Genomic DNA, 15629 nt, shown 5'->3' on the forward strand with positions numbered 1-15629 from the left:
CACACGTCGACTTCAATGTGTTGTTGCCAGTCCTTGCTGGGAAGCGACTTCCACAATCTGTCCGATGTAACGAGCGGCTAGATATATCGCGATTCAACCCTCAGCATCAATGTCAATGTCAATGTGAAGTCTACCAGGTATCTAGGTGAAGTCAAAAGTCTTTACCGGGTGCCGGGACTTTGGTCCTTGGATTCCGCGCCGAGGAAAAGGCGGGAACGGGGCCTTCATTTCTCCTCATCTTTCTTCCGCACACTACTACTACAGTCAAGTCAACAACATCGCAGAGATGCCATCCAGTACTAGCGCCTCGGACAAGAATCGCCGCTCTCGTATCACAGCTGCCTGTGCGGTGTGTAGAGGTGAGTCGGGGCATTCATTGAGATGGTGTCGCCACCGTCCATTGCTTATTTCGCCATAGCCAAGCGCCAAAAGTGCAGTGGATCCAAGCCTCAATGTGATCAATGTCGAATGCACAACGAGGAATGTTGGTGGAGCGATCAGAAGAAGAGGCAAGGAGAAATGACAGTGAATCTCGATGGCGATGACTGACGATTGTATAGAGGACCGGCAAAGGATTACCTGCGATCATTGCAAGACAGACTCCAAGAGACGGAGCGATTACTGCTGACCGTCCTTCCGCACGTTCCGGATGAGATTCTTGGGCCAGTACTACAGCAAAGCGATGCTACTAGCGGACCCTCGCATCAAGCTTGGACAAGCTCCCTATCAGGACCTGAATACTGGTCACGGTTCAGTTTAAATAGGATCGACCACATCAGAGACTGGCAAGACCACCGCGCAAGTGGCGTTCTCAGACCGAGCCCACAGTCAAGCCAGCCTGCGCAGAACAGTGCCCAAGCCAGCATTCCCGACGAGATGCATCACCCTAGTGCTCATATTCATCAAAACATGCTCAGCGAACACGCTGGACAGAATGGTGGTCTCGCAGGATCAACTCCCGCAAATGATGGTTGGTCCCAACCCCAGCCTCCGCCTGCCAGACTCGATGAGCGAAGATATAGTGAAGAAACGCGGGATGCATGCGAAGCTTTATTCTCCATATCAAGGCCATCCGAGACGAAGCGTCCGGAATACGCTCCACCAGGCCAGAATCCCCAAAGCCCTTACCCAGCAACAACGGGAGATCGGACGTCCTTGCCGTCACAGCTGCCTAAATTGTTCTGGTGATATTGCTAAGAGGACCTTTATGACATGGCACAGTCTTTGCATTTTAGAACAGCAAGCGACAGGATCACGCAAAGTACCGAGAATTGCTTGCGCTACGTATGACTAGTATAATCACCACCACACGCTATGCACCAACCTGGACAGAGTTAATGGCGTATTGCCCAGCCTTGGGGTTATACGGTAACTGTACCGCAGGAATCGGCGCCGGAACCTCTGCCACCGAGGACGGCTCGACATAATTCTTGAAGCCGTTGACCTTTAGTCTGAGCTTTCGGCTCTCGGCATATACAACCCTTCGCATGCGGTTGGTGCTGCCGAGTGGCTGATGTTCCTTCAGACCGTGCCACGAGTTGCAGGTGATTCTATCATCCCACCACACGCGGAATTCTGGCAGCCAGGAGTCCTGGGGATCAAACTCCAGGTGGGCTACCTGTTCGAAAGGATACTTCTTCTCATCCCACAGCACTCCAATGTCATCTACGGGCTGCTCGTCCAGGTTCTGGAGCAATTGAGCGCAGAATGAATAGGTCACTTTGTGGTTCAGATGGAAGTTGCGGGCGTGCTGGGAGAGAATGTTGATCGGGTCATCGTCCTTGATGAGCTCACTCTCCAGCTTCTTCTGCTCCTCTCCCAGTGGGAAGACACCAAACTTGGCAACGTAATCACCGAAACGATAGGCACTCTGAGAGTATTCTGGCATGGCAACCACTGTTCTCGGTCAGTTGTGTACTACGTTAACATCAACATTGAGGGTCGAACTTACAATGCTGCTTGGGAAGCTGCGCTGGCATGCATGCAACATCGGCATCTGGACGCTCAGAACACTCCTTCCCAAATGTTGGAAGATCATTCCAGTTGCGTTCCAACGAGTCGGCAATCTCATGTGTGTCTTTTGGGGTGCGCAGCTCGAGCACTGGGTAGTTATTGAAGGTCCAATCTTGTGTCCCCTTGTCCTCTCCCCAGATCTTCTCACCCTGGACCCCAAAGATCTTCATACCGATTCCTCGAGGAGCTGGAACGTTGTCGGGTACCAGCTTAGGCGTCAAGCTGGAGTAGCGCATAATCACGTCGTATGAGCCTGGTTTGGCGAACATTCCTTGTCGGAGATGATCAGGGAGATTCTCATGAACAACGAACTTGCCCAGAACGCAACCCTATTTATTCAGACTTTGTCAGTCCAGCAATTTCGCGATTGATAGGTTTTTACCACTCGAGCTCACCTGTGTCTTCAAATGTGTCCCGCGAAGGCAGTGGTGGTGCTCGTTGAAGTTCATCATCTGGAATCTGTTGAACTGATCCGACACGGCCTGAATCTTCTCTTTCTCCCCGGCTTGCTCTACCTCCACACCCTGAGCGTCCCATTTGATGTACTTTGAATCCGCCATGTTGAAGAGTGTTGTTATTTTCCAAGTGTGATTCTTTGAAACAAACACGATCTGGAAGAACTCAACAACAAATGAATCGAGAGGAACGGCGGATCAGAAGCTATACTCCCTACATCCTGCTAAACGGTTGTAGAAGCATGACAACTCCATCATTATTAGGTATCCCTAAAAGCTCCATCTTGCCGAAAAGCCTAGTCCAGAGCGCTCTTTTTAGCAAGTCGATCTGTTTCTCAACTCTCAACCCGGTGGCTGGATTTCTGGAGGCGTTTGCGGGGTTCATTGCGGGGCATGAGGTGGGCAAACAAACGTACCAGAATTCCCACTACAAACACAATACAGTTGTCTCTATTGGTTGACTTTTAAGGCGTTCCTGGAGAGTGCTAGTAAGATGATTTGGAAGAGCTCTCTCTCGATGCGCACGGATTCATCTACTTTCCGTTCTCCGCGACGATCTTCATCGGTCAGATGTTGTGATGTTTTTAGATTGTTGTCGTCATGATATGTTCCATGTGAACTAATGACTATGTACTGATGAAATAAATCGTGGATTTGTGCGGGTTCGACTGTTTGATGGATTAATCACTGGACGTGAGAAGTAGATGGCGGCTAACAGCAAGCAAACGTGTCTCGAGTCGGGTTGATTTCCAAGTTTTGCTGGAATGTAGGATTCCACTAGGACGTCGAACTCCCAGGATTATGCTCAGATCTTGGATCRATTGACACAGTACAGTTGATAGGAGTAGTCAAGATCAAGCATACAATTTGCCACGCAAGACGCAATACATATCGCTCGCTTCTCAGTGGGAGCCAAGGATATGGGAAACAGATAGTTGATCAAGATGTATTGTATCGGTACCTGGCATTGATATCATTCCCCTGCAAGTAATAATCACCCAAAGTCCTGTCTCCCCCTATTCCGCAATCGCTCACCCCAAGTATAAAACGCAAAAGGTATAGGAATCAAAGCCAAAGCAATAAAAGCAATCAAACTATTGCCCCAGCCAAGACCCAGTGCAWCATACATGCTCAGTCCAGCCAGGGGTAAGAGCCCACCGACTAAGGAACGGAGAACCGTGTTTGCGGCCACTGCTGAGGCTGCGTATTTTGAGTATGCGTCGACGAGGTATCTAGATGATGGGTGGGTCAGGTCAGTAAATTTTACCATCATCATCGTGGACGGGCGTTGGGGATTGTTGACTGACTGCTGGATACAAATCAGAGCGGCGAGGATGCCGATTCCGAATAGCAGTGTGCCGAATAATGGAATGGCCCATTGATAGTGATACTGAGCCGTCCATCCATATATGAAGAGACCTATTGGGCATAGCCACCTGCGGAGTGGAACGTCAGCAATGATCAAGAAACGAGGCAGAAGAAGACCTGGAGCGTAAGAGTATAMTGCCCATCTCCCACTCTTTGAAAACTTACGCGGTCCACATCAAGGGAATGAGCCTATACTCCGGCTTCAACCCGCCTCCGTGCTTCGCTGCTTGACTCTTCAACACCCGATCACTCATCCCTCCAATGAGAATCAACCCAAGAAACATGCCGATTCCCGAGCCAAGATACACCAGCCCGACGTTCGAAGAGGAGAAGTCGTAGTCTGTCGTAAAGACAAATGTGAATGTTGTGTAGAGGAGATATAGAATCCCATACACAAAAGCCGCATACACTGCCGTAAGACTCACAATAGGCGAGAATATAAACATCTTAAACGGCCGGACCAGGGCACGAGTTATGTGCTCTTTGTGGGATAGACCAGAGTCTAAAGCGCTTCGGAGTTGCTGATTACCCGTCTCCTTTTGTAGCCGCTGCGTTTTGCGAGCAAGGAGGATTGGAGCGTATGTTTCTCGACAGAAAATCACATGTCCGATTGTGCAGACCCCATATGCTATCGCAATCACCCAGAAGGTCCATCTACGACCGGGGCTGTCAGCACTCTTCAAAAGTTCAAATATTTGGCTCTTCGCGCTTACCTCCAGCCTGACGCGGCGGACAAATATGCTCCGGCAATGGGGCCCACCACGGGTCCGAGCAAAGGCCCCATCGAGTACAAAGACATGGCCAGACCCCTCTCCGCTTGAGGAATCAAGTCTGAAATCGATGCTGCTCCTAGTGTGATGGGACATACGCCAAAGCTTCCTACACAGAGAAGATTTTTGTATCAGAATCCGTGCGATGGTCCACTGCCTTCCGTTACATACCTGCGAAGAACCGGAAAACGATCAACTGCTCAATACTGCTGGCCACTGCACACGCCACGGTAAAAATAAGGTACATCACATTGCAGACAATATACACTGGCTGGCGGCCGTAAATTTCGCTCGCAGGACTGATGAGAAGGGGTCCTATCGCGAAGCCGAGAATGTAAATCTATGGTCTTATCAGCGAGAGCGTGCTCGATATGTGCCGTCTGATACTGTGCTTACAGAAACCACAAGTTCAGGTATAGCAGACGCGGTGCTGTTGAAATCCGAAAGTACATCTGGAACACCCGGTGCAAACATACTCGAAGCAAGAGGTGTGAGAAACGTGAGGAGAATAATCATCAATGTATTGATGACCTTCGCCTTTCCGGTCCAATTCATGGGATTCTTCGGATCTTGATCGCCATCCCAGTTAACAATATTGGGATCCGACACACTCTCCTCCTCCTCCTTGCTACCCTGCCGGTCAGTCGTTGATGTTGCATCGACATCAGCTCGGTCTTTCTCCACAAACTGGCCTTCGATATCCCCGGCATCACTCCCGGCGAAAGACATCTTTTCATCAACCATGATTGGCTGTGTGTGATTCTCTTGACGGTTGAGATGATGAGATCTTGAGAACAAGGGAAAAAAGAGGTAGGATCGAGCTCAAGGATGGGTAAGAGAAATGTCCGCGTGCAGTAGTGTCGCCTTTGGGACTTCAGCCGCTCGGCCAATCAAGGTGCCTTTCCGAGCGACATGATAGTGCATGAAGAGATATGCAAGTCAGCTCACCCCCGCTGGCACATGCCTTTAGGGGATGGTGTACGAGATATGCGTGACACGGATCTCCAGGTGGGCACTGAGTTGGACTTTGTTAGGAGGTGCAGTTTAGTGGCGCTTTAATCCTTCTCGGAGTGGTCCTTACCGAGGCTGCACAAACGGTTTGCATAATACGGCGCAAGAACCACACATGGCGTTCTACCTCCTATGTTGAACTGCGATACGAGTATGGGCCCGTCCGAGTATCTACCAGTGCTCTGTTATCAGCGGCATCTTTTAATCGAGACATACGAGTCTGCCGGTCAATAGTTTGTACTGTAATCCGTTCAAGGCTATGCTATCCATTCTCCCTTGCCAATCATTACATTGCACCTGCCCCTATGCTTTGACAGGTCGTGGTCGACTAGCTGCTGATATCTTTACTTTCCCGTCTGCAGTTCTCTCACTCTGCGATGTTGAGATGCTCGGCCGCTTCGAATTGTCGAAGCGCTTTTTGTTGGCAGTGGTAGCTGTCGGTTTCGGCGGTCTTGCTCTGCTTGCTGGCGATGGTCTGACCCTCCCATCTATAGTTCGCGCGCTTTGTGATGTCGAAACCGGAGGTCTTGTTGGATATGCCTTGGCGGTGGGCTCCGGTGGACTTGGCTTCTTGCTGGGAAGATTTCGAGCGATCCTAGGAGGAGGTGGTCTAGCAGGATATGACGAGGTGGAGGATGACACAGGCTTTTGCAACGCGTTCGCTCTAGTCGATGGCAAAGGTCTAGTTGTCCCGGGGGTTGCAGATAAGGCTCTCGATGCGCTTGCACTCGTTCCTTTCACTGCCGTCTTCTTTTGCGATCCGCCGCTCACCGGCCCGTCGGCAGCCATCGAATTTTGAACTTGCTGGCCATAATTGTTGATGTAACCTCCAACGCTTCCTATAGCTCCTGCGATACCTACAGTCAGAATAGGTCAGTGAGCGAGTTTGCACGTGAGACACACCATTCGCACTTTGGCCTACTGCACGACCCGAGTTTTCGAGCAATGTACCAACTCCTCCAACAGCATTTCCGGCTAGAGTACCGCCGGCTTCAATGCCAGTTTTTGCGAAGCCTGCGACCTTGTCGGTCACCCAATTCGAGACAAAGTCCATGCTGATGTCTCTTTAGCTGACAATTTTGGAATCGTGTCGAGTGGTTTTACGGTGATGAGTGTAAGCTGCAGGTGAATCTCGACAATGACGACAATACGGCTGGGACCCGGCAGGCTGATCCGGAGGTTGAATCCTGATCTTCACAGCTTCATCGAACCGTCGGAACTTCCTGCTTGAGTGTGTGGAGCCTGACTGCATTCTTGAAAGCCAGTGACGTTGTTGTGTAACGTGAATGAGATCGTAAACCTGGCAGAGCGCCAAGTGTGCATGATGGTCAGCCACACTTTGCCACAATATCCCTGTCCGGTCGCTTAGAGGCGAACAAGCGAATGTGTCCTAGAGTGATTGCCCCAGGTTATGGTATAGTGGGTGAGATGTTGGACTTGCTGTGTGCTCCGCTGGGGGGATAAATGACTCGAGAGTCCGTCCGTAGAAAGTAGCCAAATTACAGCTAAAGACGCATTCTTGTCCCCCATGAAGCAGAGTCATGACGAGTGTCACAGACCGACTGTGACTCGCTTTCCATTCACGTACTTCTGCGTACCAATAGGTTTCGAGCCCTTGGGAATGGTCTGAAGTTTTGCCTGGGAAGGCACAGCAGCAGCCTTTGCCTTTGCAGACACAACAGCCCCGCGAGGTTGCGTGATGGATCTTGTATTCACAGTTCCATCCACAGACGCTGCCTTTTTCGGCAGGCTTTGAATAGGTATTCCCTTGACCGAAGATGCCTTCACAGAGGATGCTTTTGCAACGAATCTTGGCACGCTGGTCGCCGGCTTGATGCTAGTCTTGCTGGCCGTCGATGCTGATTGACCTGGGAGGGCAGTTCCAGTTCTTCGTGTACGATCAGCTGCTAGGTCTCTTACTTTTGACCYAACAGCATGAAGGGAAACGGTCGTTAGAGGCCTTGTAATCATGGTACTCAAATTCGCCAGCGGTGCCTCCTTCTTCACGACCTTCGCTGGACTTGAAGTGCTCCTGGGGCCTGATGCGGACGTCTTCGACATTGCTTCCAAAGTCTTTACGGCAGCAGTTGTAAGATCTCTCTGCGTCTCACTCGAGATCGACTTATCTGCGCCAGGCGCCTTAGCAGCCTTCTTGACAACGCGAGCATTGCCCGACTTGTGCAGGACTTGCTTCATCTGAGCTTGCGTCTGGGGATTGGCTTTCAGTAGCTGATCCATCAACGAGCTCGGTAATGGGTTCTGCTTATGTGCCGCCAAAAGAGCATGTCGAATGGCATCCTGGCTCGCGGGCATCTTTGGCGCCTGACCCATCAACAGTGAACCAAATTGCTRCGATTGAGCGACCTTGAGCATCATTTCATCAAAGTTGACAGGGTCGGCCATGTCCACGCTAGAGAGTGCGCCAGCCGCCGTCGTGACTGGGCCAAAGATGCTGAGAAACTCATCCCAACCGCCACCCTTCACAGATGTAGATATCGCCTTTGCGTGGCTCGGCTTGGCCTTGCCCTCAACAGCCAGAAGTGCCTTGGTCGGCTCTTTGGATGGGAAGTTACCAAATTTGTAATAGTACTCCAGCAGGTAATCCTTTTCTCTCCAACGATTGACAAGCCATCGACTGAATTGTTCATCATCATCGTATGGGATGTCTGAGATTTTGTAGCGTCGCCAGTACATATTGACTGACTTTGGTGGTCTGCCTTCGAACAAAGATGACTTCAATGTAAACACATCCTGTCCATACATGCCCTTCGGGACTCCCTCGTAGGCAATGGTGCAATCGTAGAGCCAATTCGTCGACGGGCGCAGCTCCTGTAGACAGAACTGCAGCCCCGTGCTCCGCGGGAGTAGCTGATGCTTCATATCTGGAATTCCAGTCTTCTGAGCCCATTTCGCTGACTTTTCCCTAGTGCTCTCGGAAAGATTGGTGCCTTCGGGGAATATCAGTAGCCACATTGGGTCCGCTGGATCTTTCATAGGATCGAGATGCTTCTTAAACTTGTATCGATCTTGCTCCCAGTTCCTGCTCAAGAATATGAAGTTGTAGTACTGCATGCCCCAGCCTATGATTGGCACCTGTTTGAGGCTTTCCTTCAGAATGATGTAAATATGGCCGTGCGTCTTGTTGGTGTACGCTATCCACCAGAGATACAGCCAGTCCGTGTAGAGCTGATGGTTTCCCATCATGATGAGCCTGTGTGGGAAGTTGCATTTCAATGTTCCGTCCTTCATTTGAAAGAGTTGGTCTTTCATGCTTTCATCACCGCTCACTCGAACTACTGTTGGTGCCCACCATTGAGTGATAGTGGTCATGAGAACTGCGAATGATTCCTTGGTCCATGCCATGTAGGCATCGTAGAATTTGATATCCACATACTTGAGAGGTGCTCCGATGAATTGAGAGGCTGAAATGGCCATGACACCGGACAAAAATGTCGAGGCCGCCGAAAAGGCTCGCTCGGCCTGTCCCATACCTCCATGGCGGATTGGATTAGGATTCTCCAGCCCAGTGTGGAAGCTTGCACCCGCTTGAGAGACTCGTTTGTTGGTTGGGGTCCCGTTCAGCRCCATATTCGCGACGTATAATTAACAATCGCGGATCGTAACAAGACCACGTCAACCCAGGAACCTAGTGCAGTCGTTTCCTCCGAGATGGTCTGTTGTACAGATGAACTGCCACAGCATCGAGCGCCACTTTCTCTGCAGCCGATGTGGATTCATGCGGCTCGGTACCACGAATGTCAGCCAGCCACAGATTGATTGGCATGTGAGCAGAGTGAGATTATCCCTGCAACTCGGAGTGTAGTCAGGATTTCGCCTGCGTTCCACTGTGACGTACTTGTCCGTCAATTCGCGTTTGCCAGCCTCTAGAAACCTGTGTAGMAAGATACTAGCAGTACCTGGTCGGACACATCAGGTTCGCACAGAGGCCCTTTATACACTCGGTGCATTGCAGGACGTTTCTCACCAACAAGATCAACTTACAACCCATCGAAAAGATTAAACCATGGCAGCGGCAACTCAAGGAGCACCCCACATGAACGGCGTTRCGAGAAAGCCATCAGCACCCGTCAAGAAGCCATACGTGCCAGCCAAGAAAGCACCCAACGGCGTCGCGAGGCCATCTTCGTACGCGCAAAAAGCAGCCACGCCTGTCCAAAACAAGGCGGCATCAATCGCAGGAGACAACGCGTCAGGCGGAGGTGTGACATCTGCATACGCCATTATGGCGTCAAGAATCGCGAACCGGGTGGCAGAGATGGCAGAGAGCATCACGTTTGTGGAGAGGTGAGTAGTGTGGAATGAGCCATGAACAGAGTTTCCGAAGATTACGCTGACCTTTCGCCAAGACCTCAACCTCAACATCAGCAGCCAGCGTCGCCTGCCCCAGTGGAGGAGAAGAAGAAGCCTCGAAAGCTGGAGATGCGCCTGAACCAGTCGTCGGCTGACTCCATTGCCTTCTCCGCTCCGTTCCTAGACAACACGCTCCAGAAGATGCTTCAGCTCCAGAATCGCATGCTGAAGACGACTGCCGAGCTATCAAAGGCCGATGGAGTGACGGATGCCCTGGTCAAGGAGCACGCATCGCAGAGCGCAGAGCTGAGCAGGATCATCGCACTCATCTGCGCAGAGAAGGCGCGGCAAGGGGCATGAGGTGGGTGGGTTAGCAGGAACTTGGAATTTTGAGTGATTTATGTATAACGGATGGTCAAGCGTTGATCGGAAACAGTACCTTCGGCGGCATGATGTGATGAACGTATTAGCGCAGGCTTCGTAGCAGGAAAATCGAGCAGATTCTGCCAGTCTGCTGCAATCTTCAGTCTTTCCAGCGTTACTCGGCTTGCCATCACCTAGCCTTCGGTGTCCACCACGGAGTCCGACACATGTCTTGGAATTGCAATAGGGAGTATATTCCATTCTCCTCGCGGCATAATAGCGCTGCGTTTAGTTCGTCTTTGTAGCGTATGGCATCATTGTTCTTACCGCCACTCCGCTGTGCCAAATCTCAATCATAACAGTCCAGCGCGCTCCAACCTTCTCAACACTCTCGCATCTCTCTCCTGCCTCTCATACATGACCTCGCGTTGCAACGAATCCAGACCTGCATATAGCGTCGGGGGTTGCTCGTCGTCGCTGTACGAATCTCGTTGGTGAAGTGTCGGCCACTCCAGGCGCGCTTGCGGTCCCTCCTCCTCACCCAAATCCGTGTCCACCTCCTCGGCCTGTCGTCGTTCCATCTCAATCCAGTCTTCCATGCGCTGACTGTTGCGACGTCTTCTTCTCAGCTCGCGCTGCGCCRCCGCGGCGTGAGAGAAGTCGAGCTGCATATCATCATATTAGATTGGCATTCTCGAGAGGTGGAATCGTCCCAACTCACGTTGAGGTGACCGTCAAGATAGCCATGGCACATCAGCAGGAGTAGAGTGCAGGCGCTGGCGACGCAGTAGACGATGACGAGCCAGGCCGCCGGGTTCGTCCAGTTGGCCATGTACCATGCCCCGTTCTCCATGCTGGAGTCTAGGGTGGTGGTGGTGCAGTTCGTCTCTGCTGGGTTTCCGAGATCMGATTGTCCACTGCCGCAAGTCGGTACCGCGCGGGCGGTCGCAGTGATGTTGGCGTAAATGTCAGAGACCAGATTGGCGACCATAGCAGCGATTACGTGCTCTTGTAATGACAGTGAACAAAGCGGTTGAAGACTGGTGAATGGTCGTTGATGATTTGAACACAGAAAGACTAGTTGCAGAAGGAACATGATAAACCAAACATGCAAGAACGAGTGAATGGGAAAACCTTAATCTGACCTACCATTGTTCTTCATGGTTGTGAAGCCAAGGAAAAGTTGACCGACTAAGTCGATGTTCGTTCCTCATTACTTCGCCCTCTCAATAGCTGTAGCTTCAAGACTTCCAAGGCAGCGGGAAAGTGCCAACCCAGTCCTCGACCTCGCGTCTCAGCTCCACAACGTCCACTATTTCCTCGCCATCCTTGACATAGTCCTTGAAGGCGTTGACGCTACCAGGGTTCTTGCGTCCACTCTTCTCCGCGGCCTCCTTTGCCTGTCCGTCAAGCTTCTTGCTGATGTTGACTGMTCTATGGACAATATCCGCAACACGCTTGAAATCAGTAGGCTGGAAGCCACGAGTGGTCATCGCAGGCGTCCCCATACGCAGACCACCAGGCTTCATGGCAGACTTGTCTCCAGGAACGGTGTTCTTGTTGGCAGCCACGCCGACCAGCTCAAGAATACGTTCCACACGAGCGCCGTCGATGCCCTTGTCCTTCAGGTCGATGAGGACAAGGTGGTTATCAGTCCCTCCACTGACAACAGAGTAACCGAGACCGCCAGCCTCCTTGCCGTCTCCCAACCTAGCGGCGAATGCCTTGGCGTTCTCGAGAACGTTCTGCTGATACTGCTTGAATTCTGGCTGCTGTGCTTGGTGTAAAGCAACTGCCAGTGCAGTGATGGTGTGATTGTGGGGACCTCCCTGATGGCCTGGGAATACGGACGAGTTGATGGGACCCTCGAGATCGTATTTTGTCTCTACACCCTTCTTATCCACGCTGCGAGTACCCTTTCTGAAGAAGATCATAGCGCCACGTGGGCCACGCAAGCTCTTGTGGGTGGTAGTAGTAACCACATCCGAGTACTCGAACGGTGAAGGGATTACACCGCCTGCTACCAATCCTGAGATGTGGGCCATGTCGCTGAGCAGATAGCAGTTGCCGACCTTGTTCACGATCTCGCGGAACCGGTTGTAGTCGATCAGTCTGCTGTATGCGCTTGTTCCTGCAATGATAATCTTTGGTCGGTAGAGCATAGCCATGTCTTCGAGTTTCTCATAATCGATGAGTCCTGTGCTCTCGTCTAATCGATAAGGGAGGGTTTCGAAGTATTTGGAGATTGCCGAAATCTTCTTCGTGGGGAGCTGGTAGCCGTGGGAGAGATGGCCTCCATGTGGGAGATCGAGGCCCATGATGCGTTCATGGGTGCCGACGAGCGCCGAGTATGCATAGAGGTTGGCTGGCGAGCCAGAGAGAGCTGCACCGAACGTCAGTCACATATTGCCAGCAGAAAGAGGCATTGGGGCGTAGCAGACGTTGTACGTTGACTCCCCACTCCGACTCCTTCAGCCCAAAAGTCTCCAATGCTCGCTGTTGACACAGTCTCTCGGCCTCATCGATGTGTTCGTTGCCACCATAGTATCGTGCTCCTGGGTATCCCTCGGAATATTTGTCTGTTCGGAATCAGTATGATTCATCCACTCCCACTCCACTAGCCTCACTTTGCATAACACTCCCAAGCGCATCCAACACTGCTTGGCTAGTGAAGTTCTCTGAGGGGATTAGGTTGATGAAGTGCTTCTGCCGCCGTTTTTCCTAGCAATCGTTAGAATCGTGCACTCTGGCGATGCGGCATTCGGTGGCGGACCTTTTGAATGATGTCGAAGACGGCGGGATCGCCTTCTTCAAGAGTCGCAGAAAGTAGCTGAAGGATGTGTCAGTATTTTCCCACAGCTACACGCGCTTGAGACAGCCCGACCTTCTGCTGGTTGTCGGCGGTTGACAGCGACCGCCACGCTATCGATACCGCTGGCTTTGTGAGAACAGGGCGCTTGCATGCCCGGCAGAGCAATGAGCCCGACGTCCTAGCTACTGCCCGTAGAGAAGCCATTGTGAAGTGAAGGGCAAGCAGGACAGTGGAAGGGTGGTGGCCACAAGGCGAATGCGACAGTTTTCATAAAGATAGAAGAGTCAACAATGGTTACTAGCGGCTCTCGACTCTCTCAGCCTTCAGGGTCCGCTTGCTCTTCCGGGCTCGCTCGTCCCTACTGCCGCAATACCCGTCGCCTTTGTGCACAACATCTCCAGGGCGGTGACTTGGAGCAGCACATGAGAGGGATTTGATCGACGGACTTCACTGCTCGAGATGTACTTTGCGTCCGGGTCTTTATTGCAAGAGAAGGAGCCACGCCTGTTTCTCCGGCGTTCACATGTGCATATCGATTGTTGTCCGCTCAGCGCTCGGAGTCCACGAAGTCACGGCTACCACGGTGCCCGACCGACAGCTTGGTATGTCGCCGAACAGACGATCCAAAACTCCACAGACATTGTGTCCCTTTGTTGCTGTCGGGAGCCTACGACCAACTCCTGGCCGGGCTACAGGAGTTGTCGCAGCTCGGCTATCAGCGCGACAGCTTCAAAGCAATGGGAACTCTCTGTGAAACTGAAGGGCAAACTCGGGATGGCATCATATGGTGGGAAAAAAGTTTAAATTGAGAAAACAATAGTCACAGTCCCAAACGACGGACATTGCGCAGCTTCGGTTTCTTTCGGTGTCGGTTTACGGTTGACATGCCATGGAGCCCGCGATACACACAATGTAGCTGTCTCCACTATGGCACCATCAAGTTTGTAGTCGGAATCGTGCCTTACATTCCAACGTGGAGCATAAAAGTAGTACCCCGCGCCGGTAGCGATCAGACAAAATCCAAGCTTCACCCACTTTATCTCTTTAGCAGCCCGCAAATCTCAACCATCTTCCTCCTTCCCACTTCACCTCATTCTACCTCCTCACCTCACCTCCCCACCTCACCACACTTCTATCCTTCACAATGGCCACCAACGGAACAAGCGTCAAGGGCAAGCTCCCGTACGTCTCAAGTCTACGCAACGTCATTGGCATTGGAGTTGGGGAGGAAAAATTGAGGCCACTTTGCTAACTAGACCTCTTCCCTTTCAGAGCTGGCAGATTTCTCTTCACCTCCGAGTCGGTCGGCCAGGGTCACCCTGACAAGATTGCCGACCAGGTCTCCGACGCCGTCCTCGACGCCTGCCTMAAAGATGACCCCGCCTCCAAGGTTGCCTGCGAGACGGCTACCAAGACCGGCATGGTCATGGTCTTTGGTGAAATCACCACCAAGACCCGCCTAGACTACCAAAAGGTCATTCGTGACGCCATCAAGGACATTGGATACGACGACTCGGCCAAGGGCTTTGACTACAAGACCTGCAACGTGCTTGTGGCCATTGAGGAGCAGAGTGCCGACATCGCCCAGGGTCTGCACTTGGACGAGCGTCTTGAGAACCTTGGCGCTGGTGACCAGGGTATCATGTTCGGTTATGCTACCGACGAGACTCCTGAGCTGCTGCCATTGACTGTCATCCTTTCCCACGCACTGAACAAGGCCATGACCGATGCCCGCAACGACGGCAGCCTGCCATGGCTCCGACCCGACACCAAGACACAGGTCACTGTTGAGTACGAGCACGACAACGGTGCCGTTGTACCCAAGCGTGTCGACACCGTTGTTGTCTCTGCCCAGCACAGCGAGAAGATCACCACCGAGGAGCTCCGCAAGGAGATCAAGGAGAAGATCATCAAGAAGGTCATCCCAGCGGAGTACCTTGACGACAAAACTGTCTACCACGTATGTCAATTGAATCGCGACCAAAAGTATTGTTCGTGGAATGCTGACCAATGTAGATTCAACCTTCTGGCCTCTTCATCATTGGTGGCCCACAGGGTGACGCCGGTCTCACCGGCCGTAAGATCATSGTAGACACCTACGGTGGATGGGGTGCCCACGGTGGTGGTGCTTTCTCCGGAAAGGACTACAGCAAGGTCGACCGTTCCGCCGCCTACCTTGCTCGATGGATCGCCAAGTCCATTGTTAACGCTAAGCTCGCCCGCCGTGCGCTTGTGCAGCTTTCATACGCCATTGGTGTCGCCGAGCCTCTCTCCGTCTTCGTTGAGACCTACGGTACCTCTGACAAGACCTCTGACCAGCTGGTCGAGATTATTCGCGCCAACTTCGACATGAGACCTGGTGTTATTGTCCGCGATCTTGACCTCGCGAAGCCAATTTACCGCGAGACGGCCAAGAACGGCCACTTCACCAACCAGAGCTTCAGCTGGGAGAAGCCAAGGACCCTCAAGTTCTAGATTGCCTCACCGGCACCTGTTTTCAACATAGTCAACCTTAATCCGCTCGGC

At 52.1% G+C, this 15629-nt stretch overlaps 9 protein-coding genes; 3 read left to right on the forward strand and 6 right to left on the reverse strand.

Annotated features, from left to right (window-relative positions):
- Positions 1-286: 286 nt before the first annotated feature.
- Positions 287-1188, forward strand: RCC_00088 (uncharacterized protein; the record flags this gene model as incomplete). XM_023765244.1 has 3 exons in its annotated part: positions 287-359; positions 419-509; positions 561-1188. The coding sequence occupies 3 exons, from the start codon at positions 287-289 to the stop codon at positions 1186-1188; spliced, it is 792 nt and encodes a 263-aa protein (XP_023621012.1).
- A 124-nt stretch (positions 1189-1312) lies between these two features.
- On the reverse strand, positions 1313-2573 carry RCC_00089 (uncharacterized protein; the record flags this gene model as incomplete). XM_023765245.1 has 3 exons in its annotated part: positions 1313-1896; positions 1952-2342; positions 2409-2573. The coding sequence occupies 3 exons, from the start codon at positions 2571-2573 to the stop codon at positions 1313-1315; spliced, it is 1140 nt and encodes a 379-aa protein (XP_023621013.1).
- An 889-nt stretch (positions 2574-3462) lies between these two features.
- RCC_00090 lies at positions 3463-5350 on the reverse strand (the record flags this gene model as incomplete). Of its 2 annotated transcripts, XM_023765246.1 has the most annotated exons (6): positions 3463-3700; positions 3776-3904; positions 4002-4490; positions 4550-4715; positions 4778-4946; positions 5003-5350. In XM_023765246.1, the coding sequence occupies 6 exons, from the start codon at positions 5348-5350 to the stop codon at positions 3463-3465; spliced, it is 1539 nt and encodes a 512-aa protein (XP_023621014.1). The 2 variants fall into 2 exon arrangements, with proteins under 2 accessions (XP_023621014.1, XP_023621015.1); XM_023765247.1 differs by lacking the exons at positions 4002-4490; positions 4550-4715; positions 4778-4946; positions 5003-5350 and having other exon boundaries at positions 3563-3700; positions 3776-3898.
- Positions 5351-5920: 570 nt separating this feature from the next.
- RCC_00091 (uncharacterized protein) lies at positions 5921-6671 on the reverse strand (the record flags this gene model as incomplete). XM_023765248.1 has 2 exons in its annotated part: positions 5921-6474; positions 6530-6671. 2 exons carry the CDS (start codon positions 6669-6671, stop codon positions 5921-5923), a joined length of 696 nt encoding a protein of 231 aa, XP_023621016.1.
- Positions 6672-7168: 497 nt separating this feature from the next.
- Positions 7169-9205, reverse strand: RCC_00092 (related to 1-acyl-sn-glycerol-3-phosphate acyltransferase gamma; the record flags this gene model as incomplete). Its single annotated transcript, XM_023765249.1, has 1 exon — positions 7169-9205. The coding sequence occupies one exon, from the start codon at positions 9203-9205 to the stop codon at positions 7169-7171; it is 2037 nt and encodes a 678-aa protein (XP_023621017.1).
- A 436-nt stretch (positions 9206-9641) lies between these two features.
- Positions 9642-10288, forward strand: RCC_00093 (uncharacterized protein; the record flags this gene model as incomplete). XM_023765250.1 has 2 exons in its annotated part: positions 9642-9922; positions 9985-10288. The coding sequence occupies 2 exons, from the start codon at positions 9642-9644 to the stop codon at positions 10286-10288; spliced, it is 585 nt and encodes a 194-aa protein (XP_023621018.1).
- A 356-nt stretch (positions 10289-10644) lies between these two features.
- Positions 10645-11282, reverse strand: RCC_00094 (uncharacterized protein; the record flags this gene model as incomplete). XM_023765251.1 has 2 exons in its annotated part: positions 10645-10956; positions 11013-11282. The coding sequence occupies 2 exons, from the start codon at positions 11280-11282 to the stop codon at positions 10645-10647; spliced, it is 582 nt and encodes a 193-aa protein (XP_023621019.1).
- A 250-nt stretch (positions 11283-11532) lies between these two features.
- On the reverse strand, positions 11533-13307 carry RCC_00095 (probable glycine hydroxymethyltransferase; the record flags this gene model as incomplete). XM_023765252.1 has 5 exons in its annotated part: positions 11533-12674; positions 12733-12870; positions 12919-13012; positions 13065-13121; positions 13176-13307. The coding sequence occupies 5 exons, from the start codon at positions 13305-13307 to the stop codon at positions 11533-11535; spliced, it is 1563 nt and encodes a 520-aa protein (XP_023621020.1).
- A 940-nt stretch (positions 13308-14247) lies between these two features.
- On the forward strand, positions 14248-15578 carry RCC_00096 (probable S-adenosylmethionine synthase; the record flags this gene model as incomplete). XM_023765253.1 has 3 exons in its annotated part: positions 14248-14285; positions 14376-15063; positions 15120-15578. 3 exons carry the CDS (start codon positions 14248-14250, stop codon positions 15576-15578), a joined length of 1185 nt encoding a protein of 394 aa, XP_023621021.1.
- Positions 15579-15629: the final 51 nt, after the last annotated feature.

Source organism: Ramularia collo-cygni, assembly GCF_900074925.1.
Source record: "Ramularia collo-cygni strain URUG2 genome assembly, contig: RCC_scaffold01, whole genome shotgun sequence".
Taxonomy (NCBI): Eukaryota; Fungi; Ascomycota; class Dothideomycetes; order Mycosphaerellales; family Mycosphaerellaceae; genus Ramularia; species Ramularia collo-cygni.